Source organism: Lagenorhynchus albirostris, chromosome 11 (genome assembly GCF_949774975.1).
Source record: "Lagenorhynchus albirostris chromosome 11, mLagAlb1.1, whole genome shotgun sequence".
Classification (NCBI taxonomy): Eukaryota; Metazoa; Chordata; class Mammalia; order Artiodactyla; family Delphinidae; genus Lagenorhynchus; species Lagenorhynchus albirostris.
In genome coordinates this window covers 59,786,384-59,806,800 of record NC_083105.1, presented here as the reverse complement: position 1 = coordinate 59,806,800, position 20,417 = coordinate 59,786,384, and the positions used below count along the sequence as shown (strand labels likewise).

Sequence of the window (20,417 nt, the reverse complement as noted above, 5' to 3'; positions counted from 1 at the left end):
GAAGATCCAACGCAGCCAAAAATAAATAAATTTATATATATATATGTATATATATAAAGAACATGCTAAGTGAAAGGAAACAGATGCAAAAGACTATACATTGTCTGATTCCATTTACATGAAACCTCTAGGAAAAAGACAAATTTAAAAACAGAAAGCAGAACAGTGGTTCCCTGTGGCTAGGGCTTGGGATTACATACAAATATTTAGGTTCAAGGGAATTCTGGGAGGTTACAGAAATGTTCTAAAACTGGAGCATGCTGATGGCTGCATACTCTGTAAATTTACTAAAAATCACTGAATTTTATACTTTCAATAAATAAATCCTATGGTATGTAACTTATACCTCAATAAAGCTGTTAAACACTCAAATATAAGTTCTGCTTTGTAAGTGGCAAAATAATGTGATTTCATACATATAATCATCTATGCAAATGCTGAAGAGAAGACAACCTAATTCTAAATGCACTCCAGTTTATACTGTCTTAAATATGTTACTTATATTTTGAAGAAATGCCAACAAGTTATTAGAAGATTAAAATAATTAGAAAAGAGGTAGTAAGGGCTTAAATCATTAGAATACAGACGAACCATAAAAAGGAAAAGACTCAAAACTGGAATTTGGAGTGCATTAATTCAATGCTCTGGATTCAACCTATCGTTACTAGGTATACATTTTTCAAAATACATTTTTATATTAATAAGCAGAAACAATCCAAATTAAAAAAATTGTGTCTAATTAAACTTGGATCAAGGGAGTCCTACTATGAGGAAAACAAATAGTTGGTATTCACAAAGTTGTTCTCTGTATCCCCAGCATAGGTTTTAGAAAAGCAAACCAACTACCATCTGCAGTTTATGGAATCAAAGCAAGAAATGTCTCTACACGGAAAAAACTAGACCAGGCATCCTCTTCACTCCTAGCCAGTGGCAGAGGTTCTTTTGGTTATATAGTAAGAATTAGCTACATTAAGCTATATCTGTAAATATATCATAGCAGTTTCTATAATCCCTTCATTGACTGAGGAAAATTTTTTTACGTTTATGCACCATTCATTTTAGATCCTTCATTGTTTTTGTTTTTTGAATAAGGCAGCTTTAAATTGGAATGGTTTGAACACATGCCATAATAACTAAGTAGCAGAATGATGGGAAAATCTGAGATATTTACTCTAGACTTCAACTTTCTGCAAAAACAGCTTAAGAATGAAACAAAATTTATTTCTAAAACATTTGAGCCAAAACCGGAAAAGCCTCTTCCTCATAGCTCTTCTTTCAGCAAAAAAAAAAAAAAAAAAAAAAACCAAAACAATTTCCTCATACAATAACTTTCTCCTAAATCCACAGTATATGTAAGTTTACTATCCCAGGAGAAATTAAGGCACGAAAATCAAGAGACATGCCAACACTGTAGCATAATAAGTAAGCAGATGCAGAGGTAGGAGAGAATCTCTGTTGCTAGCAAGGAAAGCCAGTCTTCTAATGAGATTATCCCTTTTCCTACCATATTGGTATTGTTGTTTCTACATCAATCAATTTTCACCCAAAAGATAGCATGGTATAATTTATAAAGAATCTGGGTTTTAGCGCCAAAGAAATCTGATGCTGGATCCTTGTTTCAGCACGTACCAGTTCTGTTATCTTTGGCAAACAACTAATTTCCTCATATGTAAACTGAAAATACCTCTAAAGGCTGTTATGAGAATTAAAGAGAACACATGAGGTAGAATATGACCACTGCCTAGTAAACAGTAGGTACTTAGTTGTAGACAATGCTGAAGAGGCACAATCTGTTCCGGTCTTTAATGATAAACTCTGGATATTTCTGACAAAGTAAGGACAAATGTTTAATCTGGGACTTCCTTGGTGGTCCAGTGGTAAAGAATCCGCCTTCCAATGCAGGGACGCGTGTTCGACCCGTGGTGGTCGGGGAACTAAGATCCCACATGCTGCGGGGCAACTAAGCCCGTGCGCCACAACTACTGAGCTCGCACGCCTCAACAAGAGAGCCCGCGTGCCACAAACTACAGAGCCCACATGCTCTGGAGCCCATGCGCCACAGCTACAGAGAAGCGCACGCACCCCAATGAAAGACCCGCATGCCCCAACTAAGACCCGACACAGCCAAAAAAAATAAATACTAAAAAAAAAGGTTTAATCCATCTACCCTAAACCTTTTCTTTTCCTCTTTTATGTATGTAAGGTACCAGTAGCTGAATTATATAGTCTTGAAATTCTTCAAAATGCCCTACAATTTCCAGTGGTGATGCACTGGGCCAAATAAACACCCTCAAAGTCTTTAGGTGTATTTTAATTCCTTTCTCATGGTGCTCTAGGCCTCTCAAATTTATAGTTCACATCTCTAGAAGATGTTGTGATACCACTCCTCTTTAGAAATATGGAGGGAACATTCTGATTGCTGTGCTACCCACATTTAGTGCTATGTGTGTGTGCTACAGATGCTAAGCATCGTGCAGTGCGTAAACTGCCCCACCTAAAACACCAACAGTGCTCCAGATGAGAAACTTGATTCACACAGTAAAATAACCTTAAATATATTCTGAAGGTTCCTGTTCATAACTTTCTCCAAAGGTACTGGCAAAACATTCAATCTTTTATCATATTTAAGTCTCACACTTCAAAGTTGTGATGTTCAGTATGGTAACTACTAGCCACATGTGGCTAATGAGCATTTGAAATGTGGCTGCTATGAACTGAGACGTGCTACAAAATGTAAAATATACATCAGATTTTGAATTCTTAAGCATGAAAAGTAATGTAAAATTTTATCAATAACTTTTGTATTAATTAATTTTGAAATAGCATTTTGATGTAGTGTGCTTAATAAAATATATTATTAAAATTAATTCCACTTTTCCTTAATGTAGCCACCATAAAATTTGAAATTACATATGTGGCTTGCATTACATTTTTATTGGACAGCACCACTCTGAGGAGCTTAAACCAGTTCCTAAAAGCTCACTGGGGTCACAGAAACCCATTCTTTGTTATCAGGCATCCTGAGAAGAGAATTAGTGAGAAATTGAGGCAAAATGCCTAATGATTACACAGCTTCATGTATTTCACTTTTCAAGCTACCTCTCCTATGCTTGTGTGTCTAGTTCTACTTATTCCAAAGGAAAGAATAACCTACTTTAGCACTTCAACATAAAGTCAGTTACTGCCTAATTCTGAATAGTCAACACTTCAGTACCATTCTTAAAGCTCACTGACCTAAAAAGAGGGTTTTATAATAATAAAAGATAAATTGAGAGATAAAGGGATAGATTATATTAAAATGTTAACTGTAGAAACTAGGTGGTGTGTATCTGAGTGTTCACTCAATTTCTTTTGCCTTAGCTGTATGTATATTTGAAATTTTTAAAAATAAATATTGGGGGAAAACTGAGGTCTCAGATTTAAGTCTCTCATTAAGATGAGTGTTTCATCCTAGGACAATCTTGAGGTCCAAGGATCATTATCGACAGCTATGGGCTATGGGATCAACTACGACTTCTTCTGCTTAAATGTATGTGCTTTAGCTTAGTTACATCCAAAGGAATAGTAACAGCAGCAGTTTATACTTACATTGCGCTTATGTGTCAGGCTCTACACATCTCCCCAATGTCTCTATGATATAGACTATTTCTAATCCCTATTTTATTGAGGAAGAAAAAAGATTAAGGAACTTCACCAATGTCACCCAGCTCGTATCATAAGTGGTAGAGCAAGAATCTAGACCCAGGCAATCTGGTCCCCAGTCTATGCTCCTAACCAGTTCATTATACTGCCTCTCAAAAGCATTCTCATTAGAACATCAGCTCCAAGAAGCAGGAGATTTTGCTTAGTTTATTGCTGTGTCTTCTGACTCTTAGAAAGGAGTGCAGGTGGTGAAAGAAAAAGATGGTGATGGTTCACAGGGAAATGCCTGTGTCTGTGTCCACCTGCGCAGAGTCCCAAAGCCTGAGAGAAGGCACTTACTCGGAAAAGCCTTTCCACTTCAGTAGATACTCCACTTGCCCCTTAACCACACGCCTGTCTAGCACCTTCTCCACGACGTACTCCTCCTCATCCTCTGAAGAAGAACTGTCAGCTGTCCGCTTGGTTTTCTTTCCCATGTCTCACGCTGTTCCACCTGAAGGACTAAGGCCACCGGGTTCCTGCAAATGGGAAGGACAGAAATGATCAGAATCCATGTGAGCAGTTAAAACTGTCTGTTCTGGATGGGATGCAGGGGGTATAACACAAAGTTGCCATGTACCTTTTTCTTGCATCTTAAAGCATCCTACAGATGAGGCCTAAGAGTTTAATCAAAAATGGGCAGATCCCCACTTTCTCTTCCGCTGACAAGATCAAAATTGTTAGATGGCACAATTATCTAACTCCTCTAATTTCAGATTCCATAAGACAAGTAATGTGTGGGATTTTACTCCTAGCTAATTCTATAACTGTTTACAAGTCATAAACTCAAAGACAAGTATGGAAAACCTTCAGTTAAAAGAACCGTGATAGAATTAACACATTTCCCTCCAAGGTTAATAAGGTTTTTTATAAAAATGGAAAAAAAAAAAGTAATAAGAAAAGCCACCAAAATCTAACTTTCCTCTGCTCTGAGCATCCTGAACAGTCTCTTAGCAGCACAAAAAAAGTCCTGCTCAGGCATCTTTCGCCACATTTTCAGTGACTCAGTACATTTCCCTTAAACAAACTGAGCTTGTCCCTTCTGAGCATCCATCAGCTCACAAAAGCAAGGCTGACATCTCAAACACATTAAGCCTCCCCTTTCATTTGGGGATGGGAGGGAGGCAGGAAGGAGAAAAAGATTTTTGAGTCCTAAAAATCAAAATTAGTCATTGAGTTGTTCAATAATTCTTAAGGCTCAACTAATCCAATTATTAAGGAGGAACACCTCTCCTCTTAACTGGAGTTGACTTTGGGCCAAAGGAAGAAGAGGAGGAAAAAGAAGTCTGGTCCCAGACTCACATCAACATGAAGCCTCAAAACACAGAGGAACCATTCATAGGCCCAAGGAAAGCTGAAGCAAGGCAACACAAATGGAAATTGAGTTAAGCTCAGAAATATGCACAACCAGGGGTACTCAACAGAGAGTCTAGTTTTTTAAATTCCCACAATCATTTTTAAGAATTCTTCCTTAACCATGTTAAATGGTGCCTAGAGTCTGGATTACAGAGTAGCAGGAATTGTTTTCTTAGCTGAACTCTATTTTTATTTTGCTGTAACCTTTAAAGCTTTTTTTCAGCACTAAAAATATTTCCATCCTGATCAGAAGACCACCCCAGGAATAGGGAAGGTCGCTACTGATCTCGGAATTTTGTTCGAGTAGCATAAAAAGTTGCATTTATCAATTTACTTCAAATTAGCAAATTTTAGGGAATTATTCCCAGAATATATAGTTGGAAACCATATCTCCAAAACTTACTAGCAATAGGTCTGCCCACCCAAAAAACTGTTTGTACCCATTACTGCTGCCTCGTAATAAAACTATGTCTTCATTAACATACTTTATTTGGAAGAGGGGGTGGGAGGATGGGGTAATGTAGGTGAGGGGTTTCAAATAATTTTTCCATGAATTCAGGGGAAAGTCCTAAGCTTCGAGAAAAAAAATCTGATTTATTTAAAATAAAAGCAGCCTCCACAACCTCACTAGAGACAGGAAATGTCATATTCCAAGGAGAGTAACCCACCCCCGCCCCCACTCACCTTGGAATTTCCGGGAGCTGAGCAGCTTAGGTCAGAGCGCCAGGGTTAAAACCAGCCCCGGGTTAGATGCATGCAGTGAAGCATTGTGGCTATGGCCTCCCCTGCCTCACAAGGAAAAACAAGGATTTACATATGTGCTCTTCAGTTTGAGGGAGAAAAGAGGAAAATCTACCTTTACACCTTCATGCAAAAGAGGAGCCCCAGAGGCAGCAGATGAATGGGGGTTCCCTCCTTTACCTACCGGATCGCCCCAGTTCTTTCTTTCCCTCTGGGCTAACAGAAGGGGCCTCCCCTCCCTGGTCTGGGGCTTGGCGGGCTGGCAGCTCCCCCGCCCCCACCCAGCTGCCTAGGCGCCACTGCGCAGCTGTCCCAGTCCGTTGCCATGGCAACTGGCAGCCTTACTAGACTAAGGGAGGGGCGGGGGGGAGAGGCAAACGGAAAAGTTAAAAGGCTTAACTTTTCTATTCAGTGAAGACTGGGTGGAGAAGTTGGAAGGTACCTCCCTTGGCCTCAAGGCTAAGGCATTCAGAGCTCTAGGGAATTGGCGCTTGGATTTTAAACCCAAAACTTGTGCTTATTCCTCTAAGAGCACTGGGAATTAATCAATAGCATTTTAAGATCTAACAGGATTATAGCTCAACTGGGGGGGGGGGCGGGAGGCGGGGAAAGGCTAGCTCCTTCTTCAAGATCAGTACAAACTACCCACCCCCTAATCCAGCCCACCAGAAGCACTTTAGACAAGGCCTTTTCTACCATCTGTCACTGAACAGTTAATTAAGATTGCTGGGGTGGGGGTGGGGTGCAGGGACTAACCGGAGAGGGGGAAGGGAAGGATTTCAAAGATGCTATACAACTTCCCCTTTGGGGGGAATTACTGGATACAGAAACAGAATGTAGCGACTTGAAGCACTACCAAAGAACCTTTCAGCTGAAATTATAGGTAGAAAAAAATTTAATTCTTAAGTAGTTTTAAAAAAGAGAAGGGAGGGAGCAGTCCAGTCACAACCATTACTATTAAAACCACTTCTCATTAGTTGTTCTTGTAATGTTATAAAACAAATTTTCAAATAATTACCCACCTGGAACATTAATTATACAGTATAGTAATCTAAAACTCTGTATATTAAGAATCCCTAATACTTGAAAAAAGGAAGACTGAAATAAAGAAAAGAGAATTAAGACTTGCAGTCCCATGAATTCCTTTCTCCTGGCCCTAAGAACATTTCAGAGAGCTCCAAAACTCTGCTCTCTGCTTTACAGATACGGGTCTTTTAGAGATAGAGGCTGCTGCCATAGGAGATTAAGAAAAAGGGACAGTCAAAAGCAAAGAACCCGACTGAGGAAAAAAAAGAATGGTGGTTCTTTTACAGTTTAAGGGCTAGAGCCTGGGCCAGATAAAGCATCAAGACTGGTTATTATTTTGGTTATCAAACAGAAGAAACTGTAGGGTGTGAGGGCAAAGTGGACAGTTTTCAACTACGAGGATTTCTTCAACCTTGAATAGACCCATCAGGAAATCTGAGTAAAAACTGCCTTTCTCGATTCTTCCTAACTTTTTAAAACTTTTTGTAGTTAAGGGATATGAAAACAATGCCAAAGGAATTAGATCAGGGTTGTGATTCTGTGATTAACTTGCCATGTGTGATCTTGAGTAAATAAATTTTAGCTCTAACCCCAGAATCACTAAAGTGGGCCAAATAAATCCCCACTGCCTACCACCTAGGGAAAGAGTGAGTTTATGTTGAAACCAAAGGGCTGTTAAGTCCCCCAACGAGAAGCTTTTGTAAAAATATTACAGGGCCTAGTACAACAGCAGCAGGAAATATGTGACCTTCCAAATTCCTAAGCCATTAAACCATATCACATGCAGTAACTCCTGCAGTTCAACATGTTAGAGAGCAAGAAAGGAGGAACTGTGTCTTTGTTAACCAGGTGCTGGTAAACTAATAAACCTTCAGAGAAAATGCAGGTAACCCTTTCTCTCAAGGGCAAAATTCTTACTCCTTAAAATTCAGGAAAGCATTGGAGATGGCAGAATGAAAAGACTTAACAGCAATTCTGTAAAGGGATAAAGGACATTTTAGCGAAACCTTTCAGGCGAAACAAGGGAATTCAAGGAGGAAAGGGACAAAAACATTCAGGTGTCCATCCTTCTCCTTAAAACATCAGGAAATAAAGAGCCAGATCAATTCCCTCCTTCCCACTCTTTTAAGAACTGCCTAAAAGGCACATGGCTAAGATCCCTTTCTCTTTGGGAAATGGGTTTTGTAACAGCTGACAAATCAAATTGGGCCTTATGCCAGGAGTCAGAGTCCAACCATAATATTCTGTAAAGAATGGCATGCAATTGTCTTGTAAATCTCCTGGACAGTCACAGACCAGAAGCTAGCAAGGATGACGACATAGTTCTGATGGAATGTGTCTTATCTTAACCTTGAAGTTACAGATCTGCTCAGGAGCAGCAGTAAATGAGAAATGCACTCAGACACCGGAGGGGACGTAATTCTCTTTTAGACAGTGCGACCCAGTGTATTAGGGTCAAATGAAACACAGAGTCAGACGGACAATTTAAGGGCTAGAGCCTGGACCAGATAAAGCATCAAGACTGGTGGTTCACACTGAGCTTGGACGGGAGCATTCCAGTGTGAGAAATGAGACATGGCTGGCAGGATGATGGCTTGATTAAGGTAGAATCCCGATACCATGACAGAGAAAGAGAGGCTGAGCCTCTGAGCACAACCTTATTATCCTTATGGAAATCTCCATGGGAAGGGGTGTGAGCTTCTCAAGTTTCTAGAGTCTTTCAGACATAACAGCTCTCAGCCTTTTCTTGAACATACACAGGAACTCTCTGGTAAAGGCATCAACAACCACAGAATCCAGCAATTTAATGGCCCATCAGATCACGAGAAAGAGCAGGCCCACCAACTCTTCATATCAACGATACAAGGCAAATTCACCTTACAGGCCTCTGAGTGCTGGGGGAAAAGCACCTAAACCAGGGATCTGGTGAAAATTCAGCCTTGGACAAACATCAAAGAGCTTTGCGGTCAGGCACAGTCAGAACCCACATTCCAAGTCGATGACAGGAAACTTCTTTAACACATGAATCTTCCAGAAAAAAAAAGGGAGGGGGGAAGAGGTGAGGAGGTGAAGCAGAAAGAGAGGGACAAAAAAAGCCCCACACATTATACGGGTAAAAGAAAAAAAAAAAAGGTAAAAACTGCCAGTGCCCAGAAATTACAGAGAAGGCATTACTGAGAGCTGGAGCAATCCAGAAGAACAAGAGACATAAAGATTAGCTGTTTGCATCAACCAGTCAATCCTGGAAACAGAGAACCACCCACATGAGATCCCTGGTATCTGTCTACTCTGTCTAGTTCAGGCTCTGCTCTAGTCCCTCCAGTCACTACTTTTCAATGTCAACTGTCCTGGTGGCTTTTCTTAGATCTCGGTGTAGCACACTGTATTTTCATCACGACTTACGAGCAAAAGCATATATATATATAATATATATTCTAAGTTTTTCTCTAAGTTTTCTTTGTATTGTTTAAAAAGTAATGAAACCGACGGCTAAGCTGCCTCACTGAACTACCTACTAAACTGACATTAGTCAAACCAAATGTCAAAATGCATAATCAATGAGCTCTTTATTTTAGAGTTTCAATATAAATTTTATAAGCCCACTAAAAAGGCAAAATCTTCTATAAAGAAAGTCATTCTAAAGAGTAGGAAAGGGCGAGGGCATATGCAAAGGTCCCTATCACATATATTAATATGCCACTGATGGGTGACTTCAGTTGGTCTAGGCTTGAGAAACTCCCATTTCTCCCCTAAGGCCCTTGGGGAAAGCTGGTGGCTTATGCGAAGATTAAACTGTCAGCTACAACATTGTCTTCAAGGCATCCTCTTTATAGCTTTATTGCAGCAAATAAAACAGATGAAAAGCAACCAAATTTACAGAACCATTTTAATCTGGTTTGTGTTCTTTGCTCTTTATAGATCTAGAAGTACCAATGGTTTTAGGTTTGTAACACATACAGCATAAAACTAAAATACCCTCTATAAAGATGTTTTCTTCCACTAGATTTATGATTTCCAAAGTATAAGCCATGTGACATTTTAACAAAAACACAGCATAGGGACGGCACATTACAGCTGTCCCGGCTGTCTCAGGTTTTGTTAAATGGGCTGCTAACTATCACTCCACCTCCACCAAAAGCCTATGGGCACCCAACTCAAGAGGAGTTAAAAGCTTTCTAAATGTCTATTTAAGAGACTGGATTAGGAAAGAGTTGAGGAGGAAGATTAACTGTGGTCGTTAACACCCCTGTCATTAACAAGCCACATACAGAGAACACAAACTTTATTAATAGAGAGGAGTGTGGAAAGAGGAAATGGTTCTCCCTTGGCTAGCAGAAGCTCCAGTTCATGATCCTTCAAAAATCAGGCCAAGGCACTGCTTCAACCAGTCACAGAATTATTCTGGGGGCAAAGTATCCTATTTGTTGATTATCTAAGCCTCCCACTCCAGCGAGCAAGGGAGTAAAGAGCCTTTTGTTCTTTTAGATTAAAACATCTACATTATAAATGGAGATAAAGGGTGCCTTATAAATTTCATTTGACTGTACTGTCCTCCAAGCTCTGAATGCCATTAAAAAATATAAATGAATGTGTGCTATAGCAATTCTCAGAACTGCTCAAAGCGTTAAGTCTGGTTCATTGGTATATTTACCACTAACACACAAATTCTTGATAACTCATTACCAGATCACAATTCCACAAAATAATAATTTTACATGAGATTTTTCTTTTTCCTTTATTCAAATCTACTGAATTTCTTCTCCCAAGTGTCCATCTTCTCTAAATTTAGTTAGGGCACACCTAAACCCATCGCTGGGCAAGAGGTTAGATAGTCAATTGTTCCAAGATTCATGAGAAAGTAGAATTTGTATCACTATGGGCAAATGTCTTCCAGATGGTGCTTCCAACAACTCTATCCTTGGAATGTACTGAATTCATCTCAAAGCACCACAGTCTCTAGTGAGTGTTAATCTCACACCCATTCCTCTCTATTAATTAAATGTGATGAAGCATGAACTAGTAGATCTTGTCACCTTTCATGAAGAACCTAGCAATTTCATCATAAATCTTAAGAAAAATGACTAAGAGCAACGTTTGAGTAGATTACCACAAATCTTAGATTTTTACATACCACTTTGGCAATTCATGTTCACAAAATATGGAAGGGTTAAAAGAGAACTGAAGTATCCACACCAAATAAAATTATGGCCATAGAGCAGTTTCTAAACAGCCATAAAATTAAGACTCACACTTATCTAGCTTGTACAGATTTTGGCCATCAGCAGTTTAAGGGTTACAAGGGCCCCTTCAGGTCATTTCAACAAAACCTCTATTTGAAGGAAGAGCTTCTACTATGGCAAACAATTTACATTCTAACGTAGTCTTAGTTTTGCAAAGACATTCAAGAGTCATAAAAATTAATTTGCATAACCAAACTAAAATCTCTTAACTGTTGAGATGGTATTAGACTTTAAATCAATATGCTAAAACCTGATTAATACATCCTGACAAAAAAAGGAGTTTTTATATAATTGGAATAAGAAAGATATCTCAGATTGTAAAACTTCAGGAGTAAAAGAGAGCATTCCTTCAACATATGGCATAGTTTTGTGCTCTGCCATTACCTTGGTGTATTAGCAACATGAATTATATTGAAGTCATAGCCTACAATTTAGATAAATAAAATCAAGCCAGTATTGAACTTTTTCCCATCCCATACAACGGTATCCTTGGCAGCTCCTTGGCCATCTATTATGATCCTGACCAATTTCTCTCTGTGGCAATTTAAAAGCTGTAAAAAAATACATAATGGGTGGTGACAGGAGAAACAAACCTACACCAGAAATTATTGAACCTTGTACGTCTCTGCAAGCGTCTCTATTGACATTTAAGTGTGAGTTACTATGCCACAATATCATAAAAGTGTGCTCTACACTTCAGATATCTTGATAGTTAAATGCAAAGAAAGGCCATCAGATAAACAGCTAAAGGGATGGCCAATCTCAGACCACCCAGCTCTTCCACTGAGCACTCTGACACATTGCTTATGCCAAATAAGATGTTTCTCTCTTTTTGTCTAGCTTCCAACCATCATCCCAATTTAGATCCGATGCCAAAAGGATGATACAGTAATACTGATCCTTGCTCTAAAATTGGTTATGGGACATTTATTGAGGGCCAAATAGGTGTCAAGCATTGCATAAGCAGTGAGCCTAGCCCAGTCTTCAACTTAAGGACTAAGGATTTTAAGATTCTCCTTAGTTAAGTCAGCACTGGTTAGCACCATCCCCAAAGGTTATTACAAAAAAGCTACTAAAGGGGTAACTAGTTAACAGTGGCAATATCAGGACTAGGAATAAGGAGATGTGGGTCCTATCCCAACTAGATCACTGAAAGGTTGAACTGGACAGTTCACTTAACTTTAAGGGTGCTAGCTATTTGCCCTACTTATCTCATAGGTCTGCTGTGGGGGTAAAAAAACTAAACACTTTTAAAAATATAAAGCAGGGGCTTCCCTGGTGGTGCAGTGGTTAAGAATCCGCCTGCCAATGCAGGGGACACAGGTTCGAGCCCTGCTCCGGGAAGATCCCACATGCCGCAGAGCAACTAAGCCCATGCACCACAACTACTGAGCCTGCGCTCTAGAGCCTGTGAGCCACAACTACTGAATCCCGTGCACCCTAGAACCCATGCTCTGCAGCAAGAGAAGCCACCGCAATGAGAAGCCCGTGCACCGCAACGAAGAGTAGTCCCCGCTCGCCGCAACTAGAGAGAAAAGCCCGCGCACAGCAACGAAGACCCAACACAGCCATAAATAAATAAATAAATTTATTTAAAAAATATACATAAAAAGCAGGGAAGTTAATAGTAGATGAAGTTAAAAATAATGAACACGTAGTTAAAAATAATGAACACGTTGGTGTTTCCTCCTCTTCTATTTTCTGGAACAGTTTGTGTAGAATTTGATATTATTTCTTCTGTAGAAGTTGGGAAATTCAACTGTGAAGCCATCTAGACCTGGAGTTTTCTTTGTGGGGAGGGTGTTAACTACAAATTCCATTATCCTTGATACACATAGGGCTAGTGAGGTTCTGAATTTTTTCTGAAGTGAGCTTTGGTAGTTTGTCTTTCAAGGAAGCCATTCATTTTACCTTAGACATTGAATGTATTGGCATAGTTGTTCATAATACTCCCTTATTACCCTTCCACTGTCTGCAGGATCAGTAGTGATAGCCCTTCTCTTATTCCTGATATTAGTAATTTGTGACGTTTTCCCCTGATCAGACTTGCTCGTTAATTTTATTTATCATCTCAAAAAACCAACTTTCAGTTTCATTGATTTTTCTCTACTGGTTTTTCTTATACTTCATCAACTACTTACTGCTTTTACCTTCACTACTTCCTTTCTTCTGCTTACTTTGGGTTTAATTTGCTTCTTCTTTTTTTAATTCAATAAATTTGACATGTAACACTGTAAGTTTAAGGTGTAGAGTGTGTTACTTTGATACATTTGTGTATTGTAATATGGTGGACAATGTAGTGATATTTATGTTACATAACTGCAGTACAACATTATTGTCCATATTCACTATACCATGCATTAGGTCTTTAGGGTTATTTACTACTTGTTACAAGTTTGTACTCTTAAACACCATCACTCTTATCCCTTCTTTTTCTAGGTTCTTAAGATAGAAACAGACTCTAGATCTTTCTGCCTTTTTAATTAAAGCATTTAATACTATAAATTTTCATCTAAGCACTGCCTTGGCTATATCCACAAATTTTGACGTTATCATTTTTTTTTTGACGTTATCATTTTTATTCAGTTCAAAGTATTTTCTAATTTTCTGTGTGTGATCTCTTCTTTGATCCATGGTTTACTTAGAAGTGTGTTTAGTTCAAATATCTGGGGATCTTCCAGATGTCTTTCAGTTACTGATTTCTAATTTAATTCCATTATGGCCAGAAAACATACTTGTATGATCAAATCCTTTTAATTTTGAGATTTGTTTTATGACAGAAGATGGTCTGTCTTGGTAAATGTTCCCGTGCACTTGAAAAAAAATGTGTATTCTGCTACTGTTGGATGGAATATCCTATGAATGTCAATTACATCAGCCTGGTTGATAGTGTTGTTCAAGTCTATTCCGTACTGACTTTCTGTCTACTTGTTCTATTAATTACTGAAAAGGGGTGTTGAAATCTTCAATATAATTGCAGATATCTACTATTTCAGTTCTATTGTTTTTTTAATTAAAAGAGGGTGTTGAAGTCTCCAGCATAATTGCAGATGTCTATTATTTAGTTCTATTGTTTTTTTCTTTCTTGTACTTCGACACTTATTATTAGTTGTATAGAATTATTGTGTCCTCTTTTTTTTTTTTTTATTATATCCTCTTGATGAGTTGATCCTTTTATCATCTAACCTAGTGTTAGCTATTTGCCCTACCTACCTCATGTCTATTACGGAAAAAGAACAAGAAAACACTCGAGAATATACAGGAAACAGAAGGTAAAATGTTGGATGTTAAAAATAACTTTAATGAATTTGCTTACTATCTGTAAGTTTCACCTATGCTTGTCTCTAACTACACATATGAGGTTTGCCTATGTTTCATCAGATTCCTAGACATAATTTATTGTGAAATACTGAACAAATTAGCAGTATATTACCCTCCACAACTCCCTGTGAGGTAATAAGTGAGTCTTACTAATTTAGGGATGAGAAACAAGGCACAAGGATTTGCCTCAGAAACCAAACTTAAGATAGATTTCCCAGCCTATTGGCTGATCTCTTTAGCAGAGGGCATTTTATTCCAACATAATTATGCCTGCTGGCTCAGATATGAACTTGCTTTATTCTAAGAATTGTAGATTACAATCAGAGAAATACTTGAATTCAATTTGATTCCTCCTCTCCATGGAAGAAATAAATAATGAGTGTGTTATGAAACTTGATCTTAAAGTAGTCCTTTCAGTGACACCATCTCAATCCTATGCTTTCTGGTGTCCTTCCTAGCAATGAAACACAATGGAACAGGCACTTAGTAAGTCTGAAGAATAAGACTGCATGTTGGGACTTCCCTGGTGGTCCAGTGGTTAAGAATCCGCACTTCCACTGCAGGGGGCACGGGTTCGATCCCTGGTCAGGAAACTAAGATCCGGCATGCCAATTGGTTTAAAAAAAAAAAGGACTGCATGTGAAAAATTTTAAAACTAGGTCCATGACCTATTTTCAGTTAGAAAAATCTGTCAGTGCTATTTTCTTTTCTTAAAATTCTGCTTACTCCCCTCTCTTTAAAAATAATTTTAAATTGAGGTATAATTGATTGTAAGTGTTTAAATTTGATGAACTATTCTTACTGGATAGGAAATCCAGACTACACAGTCCACAGCCTCATTAGAAAGAGTGAAAAGTGGCCCAGCTAGTCCATTACATTCTTTTTAGAAAATCACACACAATTAACAAGTACAGTTTGTCATCCTGTGTTAACATCCTGAGAAGTTGACAAGCAGCCAACGAAGTCTTCTGTCCCTCAAGTCCTAGGCAAAACCACCAGTGGACTACATTGGCCCAAAATATAAGAATGAGTTCTTGATTTGCATTTAAAATTAACTTCAAAAATAAACTCCAAGACAATTTAGGAGTCACTTCATAAAAGTCCTAGGTCCAGAAGGCTATTAGTTCTCACCTATCCAATTTCTTCCATATAAGAAACTAAGGACTGGGACTTCCCTGGTGGCACAGTGGTTAAGAATCCACCTGCCAATGCAGGGGACACGGGTTTGAGCCCTGGTCCGGGAAGATCCCACATGCCACAGAGCGTCTAAGCCCATGCACCACAACTACTGAGCCTGCGCTCTAGAGCCTGCGAACCACAAGTACTGAAGCCTGCACACCGGAACGAGAAGCCACCGCAATGAGAAGCCCACGCACCGCAACAGAGTAGCCCCCGCTCACAACTAGAGAAAGCCCATGTGCAGCAACAAAGACCCAACACAGCCAAAAAAAGAAAAAAAAAGAAAAAAAAAGAAACTAAGGACTGAAGAGGGCAATTGGCTCACTTGGGTCTCCTGAGCCTTCCCCCGCCCCCCAGCTGCCCCTCATTTTTAAAAATAACCTTTCCTTTTTGAATTAGGTAAAATTTATTTGGATAGGAGTTAGAGAACCAGGGTATAACAGTCTGAATGATGGCCCTCCAAAAGTTATCCATGACCTAATCCCTCAAACCTGTGAATATTACTTTACATGGCAAAAGATGTGATTTAAAGATGTGAAAGGAGAAATTTATCCTGGATTATCAGTGGGCCTTAAGTGCAATCACATGTATCTTTTTAAGAGAGGCAGGAGTTCTGAGACAGACACGCAGAGAAGGCAACATGAAGACAGAGCAGGGAGAGATGAGGCCATAAGCCAAAGAAAACTGACAACCACCAGAGGCTGGAAAGGCAAGAAAGGGACTCTCCCCTAGGGCCTCCGGAATGGGCTCAACACCTTGATTGCAGACTTCTGGCCTCCAGAATTGTGAGAGAATAAATTCCTGTTGTTTGAAGCCACCAGGTTTGTGGTAATTGCAGCCACAGGAAACCAAGACACAGGGGAAATAAAATTTTAAAAATCATAAACCAGACATATATAAAACCAATTACTGATACAAAAAGAATTGTGCTTTAAATGACCGAAAGAATGCCTAAACCCTTTAATCTTTCATTTCAAAGGGTAAGTTGAGGCAATCACAGGATGCAATTTATCTAAAATTATGGCAGATCTGAGAAGATAAATTCAGAAAGATCTAATATTTACACAGCTTCCAACAAGAACAGTGTAGGTCTTCCCCCAAACATGCTATCTGGTAGAGCTCCCGAACAGACTAAACATGGGCAACAGTTGTCACTGTGGGTGTTCTGCCAACACAAGTGTAAAGTTGTCATCAGAAAAGAACACGTGGCTTCGAGTGGCTTACAGAAATCCAACAAATCTGCGTCCTGGACTCTGCACAAGCCAACTCTTCTCAGGATGACCTGGACTCCTTCCCATTAGTACGATGATCAGCTAAAGCCATCCTCTACAAGGAGGGAAGGAAAATCAAAGTTTATGTCAGGAAAAAAAGACAACTGCCCAGAGTCCAAGTTCATAGATAACAATGTGTAAATATCAGCCATACTAAGTCAGTTGTGATATCTCACACTGTAATTTATTGCTTTTTAAATCAACATCCAGAGCATTTAGGCCCAGTTTCACATAAGGTAAACGGAAATAAAAATAGACCAAGTAAAAGGACAAGAAAAAATGCTTTACCAGGGGATGTTAAATGGGCTATTTCAATAAGATATATAAATCATGCTATATGGTAAAATAAAATACCTTGATAAAAGCAAAAAATAGTAGTCTTCCTTGGAAACCTTTGTACCCTGGATACCTTTCTCTCTTTTCCAGAGGTACTGTCAAGGGCAGTGAAAATCACCAGAACTTCCCTAGATAATATAAAAATCCAGTCACTTCAGAGGTATGTTCTTTCTTTCTCTTTCCCCAGTTATCATCTTGCTCACCTCCTGCCCAGACAGAAGCTTTCTACTTACTGTATTTCAGACAGACCAGCGAAGATGTGTTATTTTCCCTTTTAGTGAATAATATTTCATGTTTGGATGCAATAAGATGCTTCTAAATTCTAAGTGCAAGTGCCTGAAATTTAATTTTTGTAACAAAGGCTCAGCATTTTATATTGTTAACAGAGAGGAACAAATTAACAACCAAACCAAGTTCTCCAAAAGCAAGAAATAAGTCTAAACTTAGGATTTTCAATGTGATAGTCTCAGAATTTCAATGAAAAATTACCCACCAGAAAGAAATGTTTATCAGACCTATTAACTGTGACACTGTAAGGGAAGTTACAATAAAACAAACAACTTTTATTTGCACACCACAGTAAACCAAAAAGTCTAGCTTCAAGTCCTGAAATTTTTCAGATTAAAATATACCATTAAAAACATCAAATAAGGGGTCACTGATTACAGCCAAGTAGGTGGGGCTGGAAATGAGATGAATCTACTCGGAGTAATCTAGGGTGGCATGATTTGGTTACCTATTTTTCAGTCAGTATTTCTTTTCCCCCAGTGTACAAGTCTCTACACAGCTGAAAAATCAGATCAGCAGAAATCGACCTGTGTTTTTAAGAAAATGAAATAGAGTACTATAGATGAGAAAATGTCAGAGAGGGGCTTCCCAGGTGGCGCAGTGGTTGAGAATCCGCCTGCCTATGCAGGGGACATGGGTTCAATCCCTGGTCCGGGAAGATCCCACATGCCCAGAGCAACTAAGCCCGTGCGCCACAACTACTGAGCCTGTGCTCTAAAGCCCATGAGCCACAACTACTGAAGCCTGCGTGCCTAGAGCTCATGCTCCGCGACAAGAAAAGCCCCCACAATGAGAAGCCCACGCACTGCAACGGAAGAGTAGCCTCCGCTCACCGCAACTACAGAAAGCCCACGTGCAGCAACAAAGACCCAACACAGCCAAAAATAAATAAATAAAATAAATTTTATTAAAAAAAAGAAAATGTCAGAGTGCTTTGCACATTTATTTGCATAATGAAACTTTAAAGGAAACAGGATTAAGTCAAATGAGAATGTAATAAGCACCTGAAGCAAAGTCTACCTTCTTCAAAAACATATTTGCCATTATTTTAGGAAGCCAAACAAACACAAGATGCAATCAACGTTCAAACTGCAAGAAATGGTAAAAACCTTAATGAAATTTTCCTTTTATCCAATCAAACAATGATCATGCTATATCTGAAGACATAATCATGAGGATTTAGTGATCCATTTACCAAAGGACACTTCCTAAACACTTCACCCATCTTCTCCCTCTAAATTCCAATTGGCAAAATAAAAGATTTTGTCAAGATAATCAACTCTACCATCAGTCATTTCAGTCAATGGTTTTCAAGTGGAGATTTTGCACCCCTCCCTCCCAGGACATTTGGTGACATTTTGATTGTCACAAGTGGCGGTGTGGGGGGAGGTGAGATGCATTTATCAGGCTCAAAATATCAATAGTGCTGAGCTTGAGAAACCCTGTAGTAGATCAAGATTGTATTCCTTTCAGACCTAAATAAATTAGGGACAGATACCCTTAATCTATTTCACTTTAGTTCTTATAAACTAAGTAGCTGCATTATTAGCATACCTACGAATAGTTTAGAAGCAAATACAAAATAGGTTTTCCTTTTGCAAGTGCCAGAGAACACGAAAATCTCTCCTCTGGTTCACGATAAGCTCATCTAAAATCATCTTCCTTTTGTACAATGTCAGAAAGGTCTCTACTCATAAGAGAACTTCATATGTATTTGAACTTATTACAGTATTTAAACATTTTTCCCTTGACACTAAATAAATCAGTAAATATTAGTACAGTATAGACTCTGATATAGCCAATATGCAATGAAAATTTCTGTTTTACTAAAATACACTCGACTGATACGAATGGGCATTACTAACAAGATATGAACTGCATATAAAATACTTTGAAGGAAATATAATCAAAAGGCAAAAATATAACCCAGGTGATGAATGTGTCCTCCTGTCTCCAACACCCTAAGTATCATCCTCCTTAAGCAACTTCCTTTTTATCCAAATCCAGATATCCTCAATAGAACAGCAGAAAGGGCTTAGGAGATCTGTAATGGTGTAAAGAAAGAGATATATATGGAGAGAAAAGTTCCACAGAGAAGAGCCTAAGATAAAGGCACTGGGGACATGGACAATACTTGCAAAGCATTTAGCATAATGCCTAGCAGGTATCAATACTAAGTACTCAAAAAAAGCTACCTTTTTAAAATTTGTATTTTTAAACAGAGGATCACCTTAGTTCTTAACTGAAAAATAGAACTTTTTTGAGGTGTAAGGAGGTGTTGAGAAGTACTTGCTTATAACTGAAAACACAAAAACAATTGGCTTTTAAATTTAACTTGAATCACAAATTATTATCCCTGAAAAGATTTAAACATTGGAAATCGGACCTGTCTCCATCCCACTGTATCCCTAGAGGTAACACGCTTTGGTATGTAGCTTTCCAAAACTTTTTCTGTGGATTTACAAATCTCTTTGTCCGTGAAAATATGCATTATTACAATTATGTTGATTTTTCTTGGGTACCTTTCCACAACAATACAAAGAGATTTATCCTATTCGCTCTAACATTTCAAGTCCGTCTTCCTAAAGAAGCGAGGTCTCAAAGTCAAAAGACCTCCCTTGTTGCCCCCCCCGCAAAACCTAAACATTGCTGGATGGTGGGATGTACCTACATGGGGAAATAAAGCCAAACTCGAGAACTATAGGAGCAAACTTACAGGTTCCCTACCAGAGAAGTGTGTGGCCTAGAGACCCAAAGGCTTCGTTCAAGTCATTGTGAATAAAATACCCACCCCCTCGCGCCATCGCAGGCAGTGACTCCCCATCCTTGCATCCCCAAATCTAAGACCTCCCTCTTTTGGAGCGCTGATTGGACGGCCAGCCCGAGCGCTTTACGTAAGCTGTCCGCCTACTGGCTCCAGATTTGGTCCATCCATTTAACTGCCCGACTGCCGCATCCCCCATTGGAGTCAAACCTC

General features: G+C 39.0%; 1 protein-coding gene across 7 annotated transcripts in view; it reads right to left on the bottom strand.

Annotated features, from left to right (window-relative positions):
* The window catches only part of CBX5 (chromobox 5), a 31,986-nt gene that overhangs the window by 10,982 nt on the left and 587 nt on the right, over positions 1–20,417 (bottom strand). For 2 of the 7 annotated variants that reach the window (XM_060166001.1, XM_060165995.1), the window contains exon 2: positions 3,982–4,160. In XM_060166001.1, the coding sequence (XP_060021984.1) occupies positions 3,982–4,118 (137 nt within the window). In that variant the 5' untranslated portion in view covers positions 4,119–4,160. Of the gene's footprint in view, positions 1–3,981; positions 4,161–5,721; positions 5,847–5,893; positions 5,914–5,962; positions 6,046–16,769; positions 16,872–17,170; positions 17,281–20,417 lie in introns of those variants that run through there. The other 5 variants (XM_060165996.1, XM_060165997.1, XM_060165998.1 and 2 more) reach the window with 5 other exon arrangements.